Source organism: Sinocyclocheilus anshuiensis, unplaced genomic scaffold (assembly GCF_001515605.1).
Source record: "Sinocyclocheilus anshuiensis isolate Anshui unplaced genomic scaffold, SAMN03320099.WGS_v1.1 scaffold392, whole genome shotgun sequence".
NCBI lineage: Eukaryota > Metazoa > Chordata > Actinopteri > Cypriniformes > Cyprinidae > Sinocyclocheilus > Sinocyclocheilus anshuiensis.
Genome location: NW_015557091.1, coordinates 1,094,785 through 1,106,841, shown reverse-complemented (window position 1 = coordinate 1,106,841; position 12,057 = coordinate 1,094,785). Strand labels below are relative to the sequence as shown.

Here is a 12,057-nt window from a genome sequence, read left to right as displayed (position 1 = left end):
TATTAAAATAAATATAAAAAAATAACAAGGTTAAAACATGTTAGAAAGATACTAGGGATGTAACGATTCACTCAACTCGAATGTGATACGATTCATGATACTGATTTCACGATACGATTTTCTCATGATTTTTTTTTTTAACAAAATGAGATTTAAGACAATTTATATATGAAAAGATGTCCTTTTATTATTGCTTGGACAAAATGCTGAACATTTCTTTGTGAAATTGAAATATTAAATTTTAAAACAAACCTCAAATCAAATAAATAGATAAAACAAATAAAAGAAATCTCTTCATATAAACAAACTAAGGCCTGTGCTCTTTCCATTCAGTTAGAGGCAACCACTGTATTCATGATCAGAGCTGGCACCAGCGCAGCACTGATGAGGGGGCGGCTGAGGTAACGAAAGGGGGCGATGACGTAGCATAAAATAAAAAATAAAAAAACAACGTATGCGGTCCATTCACGTATTTGTTGGACCATAAACAAACCTGCACGCTACTACTACAGCTATTAGAATGGTTCACACAGATAGTGTTTTGGTCGCGAGACAGGATTTTCTTTTTTTTTTTAATAAAGCGCAAGGTCTAGAGACGTGTTTTTAGAAGCTGAATTTCTTTGAACTTGAGCGCCGTGTTTTAGAATGATGTATGTGCGAGAAGCTGCTATAAAGACCTGAGACGAGAGCGCAGCATTCAAACACAAATTCAAAGACGTCCATAGTAGCGAATTTACTTTGAAATACAATGGAAAAGTACCGCAGTGGAATGAAACATGCGTTCTGAGTGAATGACCCTACTAAAAGGTACTTAGCAAATACAGATGGCAGAATATTGAATAAAACAAAATCGCATAGACAACAAATTCGAAAATCTGACATCCAGGAAATAAATGTCTTAGGCAGCAGTTTTACCACAAATACAGACACCACCACAACCACCAGAAATACTTAAAGGGGTCATATGATGCGATTTCAAGTTTTCCTTGAAAAATAATGTGTTTTTTGAACATTAAAGCAAGTCAACATATTCTGTTACACCAAATACACAAAATAATGATCTTTAAAAAAGCATCATATGACCCCTTTAATTGTGTCTGCTTTACAATGAAACACAAGCTCATTGCAACCGATTCCCTGACATAAGACATTCATTACGACCAATATAATTTTAAGTTAGAACAACTTGAACAGCAACAAACAATAACAATACAGCGAAATAATCAACTAACTACGATCCTCTAGCCCTCTATTAAACATAAAAAAATTATTTAATCATACCTTTAACTTACTCAGTAGTGCTGCATTCTTAGTTGCACGGCTTGCGCAGGAAGTTTGTGTGTCATATGTAACATGTAAAATGCGACTTTGTGAAGTGGACTGTCCTTAATTGTTGCTATAGTAGCATCATATTAATGCTAGAAAGTCTATGCATTTAGCAACTGTATTTTTTTTAAATAAACCATTATATTTCATAATTTAAATCTATTTTCACACTCGTCTTGAGTGAGGGGGCGGGATAGTCCGACTGAGAGGGCGATGTTAAACATGTTAGAAGGATATTAAAAAGTTAGCAACATGTTAACAATTATAAAACATTTTGGAAACATACTAAACGCATTGAAACAGTTCTAAAACAGTTGCTAGCAACATTTTAAACATGTAAGAAGCATGTTAAAACATGCTAGCAATGTTTTGAAACATGCCAGAAACATACTAAACATGTTAGCACCATGCTAACAATGTGTTAAGACATGTTAGGAAAATAACATGCTAGAAACACGTTAAACATTTTAGACGCCGCATGTTTTAAGGTTAGCAACATGCTAACAATTATAAAACATGTTGGAAACATACTAATCATGCTAGAAGCATGTGTTAACAATGTTCTTAACACACTATAACATGTTGGCAGCATTTTAAAACATGTTAGTAACATGTTAAAACATGCTATTAATATGTTAAAAAATTTAAGCAATGTGATCAAATGTGCTAGCAACGTGTTAAAACCAGTTAGAAACATGCCAGCAACATGCTGAGTCAAATTAACAACATAAAATATGCTAGCAATTGCTTAGCAACACTCAAACAACTATCCAAACCCCCAACAGCAGCCTAGCAACCACATAACAACCACCTTCCAACACATTAGTAACCACCCAGGGCACCCTAACAATTTTAATCTAGCTATATTGTATTAAAATATAAACTTGACTGAATAATTGATAAAACGATAACATTCTTCTCTTCTCGTTCCTTCCTCACATCCAGAATCGAGGCTCGTTCACTCTGACCTATGAAGCGTCTATGACCCGTCTATTCCGCGAGGGCCGGACTGAGACGGTGCGTTCCTGCACCAGTGAGAGCTGCACCTTCGTCAGAGCTCTGGAGGGCGGAGAGGTAACCAACATATACACTAATATATAAACATATTGATGAAGAACAGTTCCAGTACACACATGCACACATTATTCTACATGGTCTGTTTTTGTAGTGACATAAACATTTGTTAAATGCTGTTAAATGTATCACCATGAGTGATGCAGGTTAAGATTATAGCCATAAAAATGCATTTAAATGCTGTAATTACTGTAATTTTCCCAATTTAATAGAATAATTTAAATACTTTTATTTTGCGTTTGATTACTTAATTTCACACTGTGTTGCTACATTGTGAATCGTTTAAGAACCGTTAGTTCACAAATCGAGCACAAATTCAAATAAAAGTGCATATGTAAGCATCTCTCTCTGTCTGTAGAGTAAGGAAGTGTGTCGGCATCTCTTCCGTACGGCGGCTGAGAAACACCAGCATCTGTACAGGATGGCAATGACAGGAGAAGGAATAGACAGACACCTGTTCTGCCTCTACATTGTGTCCAAATACCTGGGAGAGGAGTCGCCTTTCCTTAAAGAGGTGTGTAACACTGGGAAGGGCTCCGCAGTTACAATATATCTGCCGAACAAGGAAGTTTAACTGTATTTTGCTTCCTTGCAGATGCACTTGCATGTGTGTCATAAGTGAAAGAAACAATTGCGCAAAGGAAATTTCCTCATTCTTTCCCACATTTAGAACTTTTTTTTGCATTGTGACTTTGCGTTCATGACAGTTCTCATTACCATTAGGCAAAAAATCTCATTCTTGTTACTGAAATAATGCTTAAATAATAAAATATTCATACAATTAAAAAAAAAAGATGTGTAATATTATGATGTAATATTAAATTTGTGTGTGTTTTTTCTTCAGGTGCTTTCAGAAACTTGGCGCCTCTCCACCAGTCAGACTCCTCTTCAGCAGGTGGAGCTGTTTGATTTTGTTAACCACCCTGACTACACCACCTGCGGTGGAGGATTTGGCCCGGTCAGAAATATTCATGCATATTCACGAATTTACTCTTAAACCATTGGTACTTTTTTTTTGTGTGTGTGTGCATTTAATCTATTTTCATTTGTGTGCTCTTGGCAGGTTGCAGATGATGGTTACGGCGTGTCTTACATCATCATCGGAGAAAACATGATCAACTTGCACATTTCCTGCAAACACTCATGTCCTCAGACTGTTAGTACACCGTGCTTTCATTAACAATTTTCTGAAACCATAGGAAAAGAAAAAACAGCGACTAGCGAATGAATTGACAAAATGTCTTTCTGAAGTTGGTTAGGATCTAAACTAAAACGAAACGTATTAATAATATTTTTGTTAATTGAAAATAAGCTGAAATAAAATATAAATTTTATATGATAAACTTAAACTTAAATGAAAATGTGAAATATTGTCTTGGCAGCTAACTGATACTGGTACTAAAATTTCATAACATATAACAACAAAATTACTAGACCTTAAACTAAAATGAAAATGAAAACTGAAAATATACAAATAAAATCTCATTTTAAAATATTAACAAATACTATAATAGTATATAAATAATACCATAAGTCTACTGATAGAAGCAAGAAAAAGGTTAATTGCAAAGTGTATTTAACAACGAACATTACAAATTACTAACTGAAAAATAAAACTGAAATAAAAAATAAATGAACCCTGTATATATATATATATATATATATATATATAAACTAATTAGTGAAAAAGTGACCGACACTCAAACCCTTGACCTTTGCGTTACAAGTCCGACTCTCTAACCATTAGGCCATGACTGCCCCTAAAATGAAAATCCTGTCATCATTTACTTACCCTCAAGTGGTTCCAAACCTGTATGAATTTTGTATGTACAGAATCTTCTGTTGAACAGATATTGAACAGAAAAAAAGATATTTGGTAACCAAACAGTTGCCAGTAGCCATTGACTTTCATAGTATTTTTTCCCATACTTTTAAAGTCAATGGCTACCAGCATCTGCTTGGTTACCAACATTAATTAAATACATACAGGCTTGGAACAACATGAGGGTGACTAAATGATTATTACATTTCCATTTTTGGGTGAAAGGTCCCTTTATGGCAAATATAACATTTGTGGCTTTCTTTACGGTGCTACACCTGGCTACGACAGTGTTTGATGAAAATGATGCTAATTTGTGTCTATTTTCGTTCTGGATTGTAGGATTCTCACAAGTTTGGAGCTGATATCAAGAAGGCCTTGATGGATCTCCTAGAGTTGATGTCACCAGAGAAACCAGACCCGTCCAAAGCTGAGCAGAACCACTCGAAGAACAGCAAAAAAGACCTGTAGAGGTAGAACAGATCGCCCATGACGGTCAGAAGAAGACATGAGGTTGCATATAACTAGGAAATAGCGTTTGCGTGTGTGTGTGTGTGTTAGTTTGAATGCACGTTTGTTATTACACGCAAATGTGCATTCATACATTCCATGCTTGTTGTACAAATCGATGCCATGAAGCCATGAACAACATAATGATGTAAAAATGGTGGAAGCTGCTTCGTCTAAAAATGTATTAGTTAAATAAAATATATAAAAGAGGATTAAAAGCGAGAGATAGGGGAAAACCTTGTGTGTTTTCCAGTAGGTCCAGTCCATTTAGATTTTGTTTGGTCCTCATTTTTAAATAATGAAGAATCGAGTTAGTGTAATGGTTGTAGGTTCATTACACCTAAGCTTGACCGAGGATCTCAGTAATGCATCACCTCTGTACCTTCTGATGAAGGCACTTCACTGCTCTTACAGTACAATAAATCACATCCAAATAGAAACTCCACATCTGAACTGGTCAGTGTAAGGTGTAAGAATAACTTGGACCTTGGACTAAAATCCAGTGTCGATTTACTTGAATCCCAGAGCAGAAGTATATATAATATAAGATTTCAGTGACTAATGACTCAGAATATTACATGTGACTGCAGTTTTAATGTGACTATCCAGATACATTGATGTGTTGATCTCACTATTAAGTCTATTAATTTTAAAAAAATTTTATGTAAAAGTACTTTTTTTTTTTTCCTTTTTACACAAGGAAGAGTTAAGATAAAATAATAACTTAATAACAATTTACAATTAATTTAATAAATTTAAGAATGTCTAATAGGTCTAAAGAAAGCGATGCCCGAGAAGAAACATTTTTCGCCACAACACATTTCTGAAAATATCTCAGGTGTTTCAAATGCACAGTTTAACTTCAAAGAAAAATCAAGGCCAGTTAATTGCAAATAGTTTGTTTAATTTACAAAGAGATGTCTCCTTAACAAAGCTAAGTATGTAATACAAAATCTGATATGATTTTAATTTTAAATTGTGTACTTGGAATTAAATCATGTGGTTAACCTTCTAATGAACTAATTAGATTGCCAGAATGCTTTCAAAGCTAAATGTGGTCATGATTAATATGTTTTCAATAATAATACTAAACCCTTTAAAAATATTCCACGTAAATTCTATTTTCAAAAAAGTAGAAGTGTTGTGTCATTTAAAGGAATATTTCACCCAAAAATGAAGATTTGCTGAAAATTTACATGCCATTCAAGATGTAGATGAGTTTGTTTCTTCATCAGATTTGGAGAAATTTACATTACATCACTTGCTCACCAATGGATCCTCTGCAGTGAATGGGTGCCGTCAGAATGAGAGTCCAAACAGCTGATAAAAACATCATAATAATCCTGAAGTAATCAACAAGACTGCAAAAACTGTGTTTGTAATGAACAAATTGATCATTAAGATGTCTTTAACTTCAAACAGTTGCTTCCGGCTAAAATACGAGCAGTGCATAATCCATAATATTTGCTTTCTCCAGTGAAAATGTTGTCTGAATCAGGAGAGAAATATGCACAGATGAAGGAAGCACTGTTTACAAGAAAAAAAACAGTTCTAAATAAATATGTTGTTATGGATTATGGACTATTTTGGCCAGAAGTGACAGTTTAAAGTTAAAATGCCTTAATGATGGATTTGTTTCTTACAAACACACACCTTTTAGCTTCACAAGACATTAACTGATGGACTGGAGTGGTGTGGATTACTTGTGGTTTATTGTGATGTTTATATCAGCTGTTTGGACTCTCATTCTGACGGCACCCATTCACTGCAGAGGATCCATTGGTGAGCAAGTGATGTAAATTTCTCCAAATCTGATGAAGAAACAAACTCATCTACATCTTGGTTGGTATTTCAGTATATTTTTATTTTGGGTAAACTATTCATTTAAATTACTGACAGAATAATTAAAAGAAAACATGAGGTATTATAATATAAATAAATAAATAGACAGATTAGAGTTGAGAGGCAGGATATATTCCTGTAACTATACTATTGTAACCACTATATGATTGAACAATTGCTGCATTAGACATAACCTAACAAAAACGATTACATTTTGCGTAGGACATGAAGGTGGTGACTGATTTCACAGGTGAATTAATGAGATGCTCATCAACATCAAAAATGTACAATCACTGTACAGTCTGCATTAATGCTGTATTTCACGAGGATGTGTTGTTTCTGTAGGCCCTTTGCGTCACTTGGCTGGACTGAGAGCAAGGGCTTCTAAACTTCCTTGTAGTTTTTCCGTTTTGTCTTTGCAATCTGTTGGCAGCTCTACTCTTTATTGTCTCTGTACGCCCTCATATTTGGCACTTTAAACAATATAAAGTTGCCTTTCAAGTGCACAAGATCTCATTTGCACAACTAGATAAGGTCATTGTGGAAATATTATATATATATATATATATATATATATATACTTCAAAAAGTTCTTGTCATTTTTCTGTACTGCCTAACACTGCTTACACTGTTTGAGTTTAAACCTTACTGAAGAATTTTATTATTGTTCTTATTATATTATTATTGTCACTATTCTAATAATTAACTTGAAACTGAGAACAGTAGCAATGCAAGCGTTTGTGTAGTGCTGATATTAGTCTGGAGCGGCAGTGTTTTACCTCATCTGTCTGATGAATGTTGAATCATCCAGCGATCAATCTCTCTTTTCTCCCGGGTCAGTACTGTATTCTGTATCTGCCTGACTGTTTCTCTGATTTTCTTTGGTTTCAGACTATCTGTACACCGCAGAGCTTTACACTTTCTCTCTTACTCTGGCAATCTGTAATTCCTTGACATTTTGTATGTGAATGAAAAAGAAGAGACAACAGGCCATTTTTTTTATTAAAATTGTTCAAGCACACAAGTGTTTGTGGTTTTATAATGATGTTTGTTGGTATAATATCTCCGTGTCAGAGTCCTTCAGTTTTGTTTCCGTGTGAATACTGCATATACGTCACTGCTTTGGTAATGCGTTACTGTGAATCCTGATTCTTCAGCAATCTCGTTCACTTTGTCAGCAAAACCTGACACTTGCTCTTTTGAAAGGTCCAACAGGAAGCTGAACAAGAAAAACAGAGATCATGAACATTTAATGGAGATTTGCTTACAAGCTGTGTGCCATGAGCACAAATGTAAGTCATTGGGTTAGAAGGTTTAGGAATTTTGTGTGTTTGTGTGTGTGATGATGGACTCACTTTGCTAACTCTATTACCAGAGCAGCATCAGGTGCTGTGATCTCTCTCAGAGAAGAATCCAGCTGATGAACCATACTGAGAAAACAGAGATCGTGTTATTCTGTATGTCTGCAGATATTTTTGACACGAACCCAGACAGTTTCTGTAAGCTGCATATGAACAGGCTTCACCTGGCTGAACAGTAGATGGTTTTAAACAAGTTCCTGTATTTCTTTTTGAGAGGAAGTTTTTTGAGCGAGTCTGGAGACAGAAATGTCACTTTCACTCCATCCACACTGAGCAAATCTGCAAAAACACAGAAAAATATTGAGAACTGTTACTTACAACTATAAACTGTTTTGTGGCTTTTAGTATATTAACTATTTGACATAAGACAATGTTACCAAGCACTTGTGTCTGTTGTTCTGCTGGATGTTGCTCAGGTTCTGTGTGAGTTTGAGAAGCAGGTGGATCATTCTGTATCTTCTCTTCTGTTATGAGACTGTCTGTGGATTGACTGCAGGAAGTTGAAGGGTTTGGTTCATATTCATTCAGTAAAGAGCTCCCTCTAGTGGAAAGACATTCAAATAATGCCAGGACGTTCACTTCTGAAATATCCTGAGCCGTCTGAGAGAGAAAGATGGCCAGAGAAGGGTAAATCATGATGCAAATGAAAATGCAGTTTACATCTGTGATTTTGATTGGGAGGTAATGATCTAGTTCATTCACCTTCACATGTTGGTTGTTCTGTTTCTTCAGCAGATCTTTGTTTTCTGTCTCTATGCCGAAGGACAGATATGGACTGGAGACGATGTCGCCCCAATAGCCTCTAACAGCAACCCGATCTCGTCTCTGGTACAAACACACAGAGATTTACAGTTGCATGACAGTCTATCATGGGCCGCACAACAACAACGACTATTATAGCAGAAAGTCAATTACTCACATGATTGAACACTCGCGTGGAGAGCAGACTCTGATTGGCTGTTTGGTAGAGCCCCTCTCTCATCTCAAAAGCCACACCGCTTTCCCTCCATTTCACATACTGATGTTTGCTAATGACACCACACTGAGAGAAAAATCACATATAATCACAGAAAAATCAATGATACTAAAATAACACTGCAATGAGATTGGTGTCACTTCATAGATGGAAACATGGAATGCTATGAATCATTATTTGTAATTTAGGTGCTAGTAATTCAAAAATGACCTATAAACTCACATTTGTAACAAAATATGGCCTGAAATAAGCCTATTTGCCAGATGTCTGTGTAACATACAGTTAAATTGAGTTTTTATTGCACTGCTCTGATTGGCTGTCAGGAGTAGAGGTGTATAATAGTGTCTCATCTGGTACTGGTACATACGCCGCTCTGGTGCAGTTTCATAGCGAGATCCCAGTCGAAACAGCCCTGCCGTGAGTCATAGCGAGTCCCCAGGTGCTGCCGAACACGGGCATCCCAGACCTTACGTACACTTGCTGGAACTGATGGCGGCCGTTCCCACAGTTTAAAGATCCGGACCAACTCATCTCTCTCCTTAAACTATGATAAAACAGCAGATGAGTCGATATTACTGAGTTGAGTTTGGTTATGACATGCAGCATAAATGCAAATATAACAGATGAATGTATGCTGGACCTTCAGAAGGCTTGTATCAAGGCAAGGATGGGTGTGCGAGTCCGAGAACAGAGTGTTTGTGATAGACAGAGAGAGTTGAGCTGCGGCGTGTTTTAACGTTTCTTCTGTCTCTTTGCGAATCTCAGAGTTTCCAAACACCTCCAGAAACACTTCTGTCTTCTCTGGAAAATACAACACAAAGCGTTGTACAACAGTACAAGCATGAATGCAGTGACATTTATAATGTACAAGAAAAAATCATAAAATAATTTCTCTGGAGATATTTTTTAATTTTTTATTTGTATTCCTTTATTTTCTACATCTTTCTAGACCTTAGAAATGTCAATTGTGTATAAAATAATAATTGATTATATTTATAATTAATATATTTTATTTATAATTAATCATTTTAAAAATATTTTTCATTATTTAGATATTAAGGTACATACTGTGTAAACTCATGTTCTCAGGGGTCAGAAGTGATAAATAAAGTAGTACTAGCTGTCTGGCAACCACCTCCATGCTGTTCTCAATCACCCAAACCTGCAACAAACCACACATCTCATCATTAACATGCATAAAGCAGCTGATTTTGTAATATGTGATTAATCTCAATCCATATGCTATATGTAAAAGAATCACTCACATGTAGTGTGTCTGAGTCTGTCAGTCCAGTGATGGTCTTCAGTATGTTTCTAGGATCTGCACTGCCCACCAGCAAAATATTCAGCTCTCCATGCGGCCTCACTCTGTGTGTGTCTGTAACTGTTACATAATAATGAGAGTTCAAATATTAAACAAATGTATGTGAACTTTCATAGATATTTACTGTGTTTAGTTAGATACTGTGTGGTGGTTTAGTCTGATTTTGTGGTTCTTCTTTTCTTTCTGTGGTTTATTAGTGTTTAATCTAAAGATGGTGTTTAGTCTGGTTTTACCTGAGCTCAGGAGGTCTCGTGCTGGTCCGAATCCCCACCAGGTCACACATCCCGGGCCCTCAACAGTCCGAACGGCGCTCATTCTTCATTAATAGTTAGAAATTACAAATTAGGATGGTGCCTGAGTGCGACTATCAAATAATATCGCACTCCTCCTATCCCGTTTCAGCGGACTGTTGTGGAGTTTGATTAGCTAGCAGCTGGCTTAACTTGTATTTCGTAGCATTATTTAGGTAGCGACGCAAGTAACAACATTCTTACATTTACAAAGTATGAAGTATGTATGCGCACAAGTATCTGTAGCCGTATATATATAACAGATATGTAGCAAAGTGAAAATAGTCTTCTGTGAAACTCACCTCTCGCTTTTCGTGCCGCGTACACAAGCTAAAGTTTGGAAAGCGGTTGCTTAGCAACAGGTAGCGCGTGATAAATGTGTAGAGTATACGTGTCTATCTTATACAGTCTATGGTATCTATGCGCGCGACGTCTAGATACAGTGTTTAGATTTTACATTTTGTTACAAACAAACGTGCCAGAGTAATTTAAAATGTATAGTTATTACCAAAAAGATTATTATTTTATGTTGCATAACCTGCATAACTAGTTTCTAAGGTGACTGCTGCGAAGGATTCAGTAAAAACTAAGGTCAGCTCCAATCTAAAGCAACGATTTTTATGCATATTTATTTATATTATGCCGTTTAATGCATAGTTAACTAAATCTAAACATTTCTTATCCTATTTATTTGTTTTGTGTGTCAATGGGATGATAATAATGTAAGTATTTTTACATTAACAACCTAAACAATTATAATTATGAATATGTCCAACATGAATTACATTGAATATTCAATCTAGCCTAATGATAATTTTACAGAATACTTAGGTGACTGAAAGTGGAACAGCATTTAAGGAAATAAATCTCACTTGTTCAGTTGCAACTGAAACTAGTTCGAGAAATCTCACCTGACCAGTTAACGAAGCAGGGGGAAAGCTTTGTCGTTGCAACAAGGAAGGTAAGTGAATTGACTTATTTAGGCAGTTTACATTATACATGTTTAATATACAAGTTTGATCGTATGTAAGTTGAATTATAACCACACTATGAATGTGTCTCATACATTAGAGGCACATTAATTCATAGGTTGCTCGTCTCAGCTGAAGTCAAGAGTTTACGTCTCTTTGAGTGGACAGGCATATGAAACTAAAATGTTTAAAATACCTCGGTTATTTTTTATTTATTTATTTTGAAAGTTATAGATAACACTGGATAATAGTTTTTTTTAGTTGTATGTATATGTCATTTTTTATTTATTTAAATTATTTTATTTAACGTAGCAAAATATCTTTTTTATTATTATTATTATTTACAAAGGCCATATATTACCAGTAAAGGAGCAAGCGCCTTTCATTTTTGTATTTATCATTTCTAAACCAGAGTTTAAACAGCCTGCTGTATGTTTTGCCAGTAAGTGGGCAGATGCCTAATTTTTTTATTTTATTTTAATATAATAAGGACAAGTTCATAATAATATTGCATAATAAAAAGGTCAAAAGTTTTTACTTTAGATGTTTTCGATAAAAAGACAA

General features: G+C 35.3%; 2 protein-coding genes across 3 annotated transcripts in view; one reads left to right on the top strand and one right to left on the bottom strand.

Moving 5' to 3' along the window:
• The window catches only part of LOC107677167 (carnitine O-palmitoyltransferase 1, liver isoform-like), a 20,613-nt gene extending 14,684 nt beyond the window's left edge, over positions 1-5,929 (top strand). For both annotated transcript variants that reach the window (XM_016471955.1, XM_016471956.1), the window contains exons 16-20: positions 2,272-2,400; positions 2,759-2,914; positions 3,245-3,358; positions 3,464-3,556; positions 4,562-5,929. In XM_016471955.1, the coding sequence (XP_016327441.1) occupies positions 2,272-2,400; positions 2,759-2,914; positions 3,245-3,358; positions 3,464-3,556; positions 4,562-4,690 (621 nt within the window). In that variant the 3' untranslated portion in view covers positions 4,691-5,929. The remainder of the gene's footprint in view (positions 1-2,271; positions 2,401-2,758; positions 2,915-3,244; positions 3,359-3,463; positions 3,557-4,561) is intronic.
• A 696-nt stretch (positions 5,930-6,625) lies between these two features.
• LOC107677178 (dynein assembly factor 3, axonemal-like) lies at positions 6,626-10,870 on the bottom strand. Its single transcript, XM_016471976.1, has 12 exons — positions 10,825-10,870; positions 10,466-10,548; positions 10,174-10,286; positions 9,977-10,070; positions 9,549-9,709; positions 9,276-9,452; positions 8,852-8,974; positions 8,635-8,757; positions 8,310-8,532; positions 8,097-8,211; positions 7,927-8,001; positions 6,626-7,790 (listed from the first exon to the last, which is right to left on the bottom strand). The coding sequence occupies exons 2-12, from the start codon at positions 10,545-10,547 to the stop codon at positions 7,652-7,654; spliced, it is 1,425 nt and encodes a 474-aa protein (XP_016327462.1). The 5' UTR covers position 10,548; positions 10,825-10,870; the 3' UTR covers positions 6,626-7,651.
• Between the last annotated feature and the right edge of the window lie 1,187 nt (positions 10,871-12,057).

Coding starts and splice junctions, on each gene's coding strand:
- LOC107677178 (XM_016471976.1), bottom strand. CDS start 10,547: ATGAGCGCCGTTCGGACTGTTGAGGGCCCGGGATGTGTGACCTGGTGG. Junction 10,287..10,465: donor ACGAGACCTCCTGAGCTCAG/GTAAAACCAGAC, acceptor TAACAGTTACAG/ACACACACAGAGTGAGGCCG. Junction 8,758..8,851: donor CCACGCGAGTGTTCAATCAT/GTGAGTAATTGA, acceptor TGTTTGTACCAG/AGACGAGATCGGGTTGCTGT.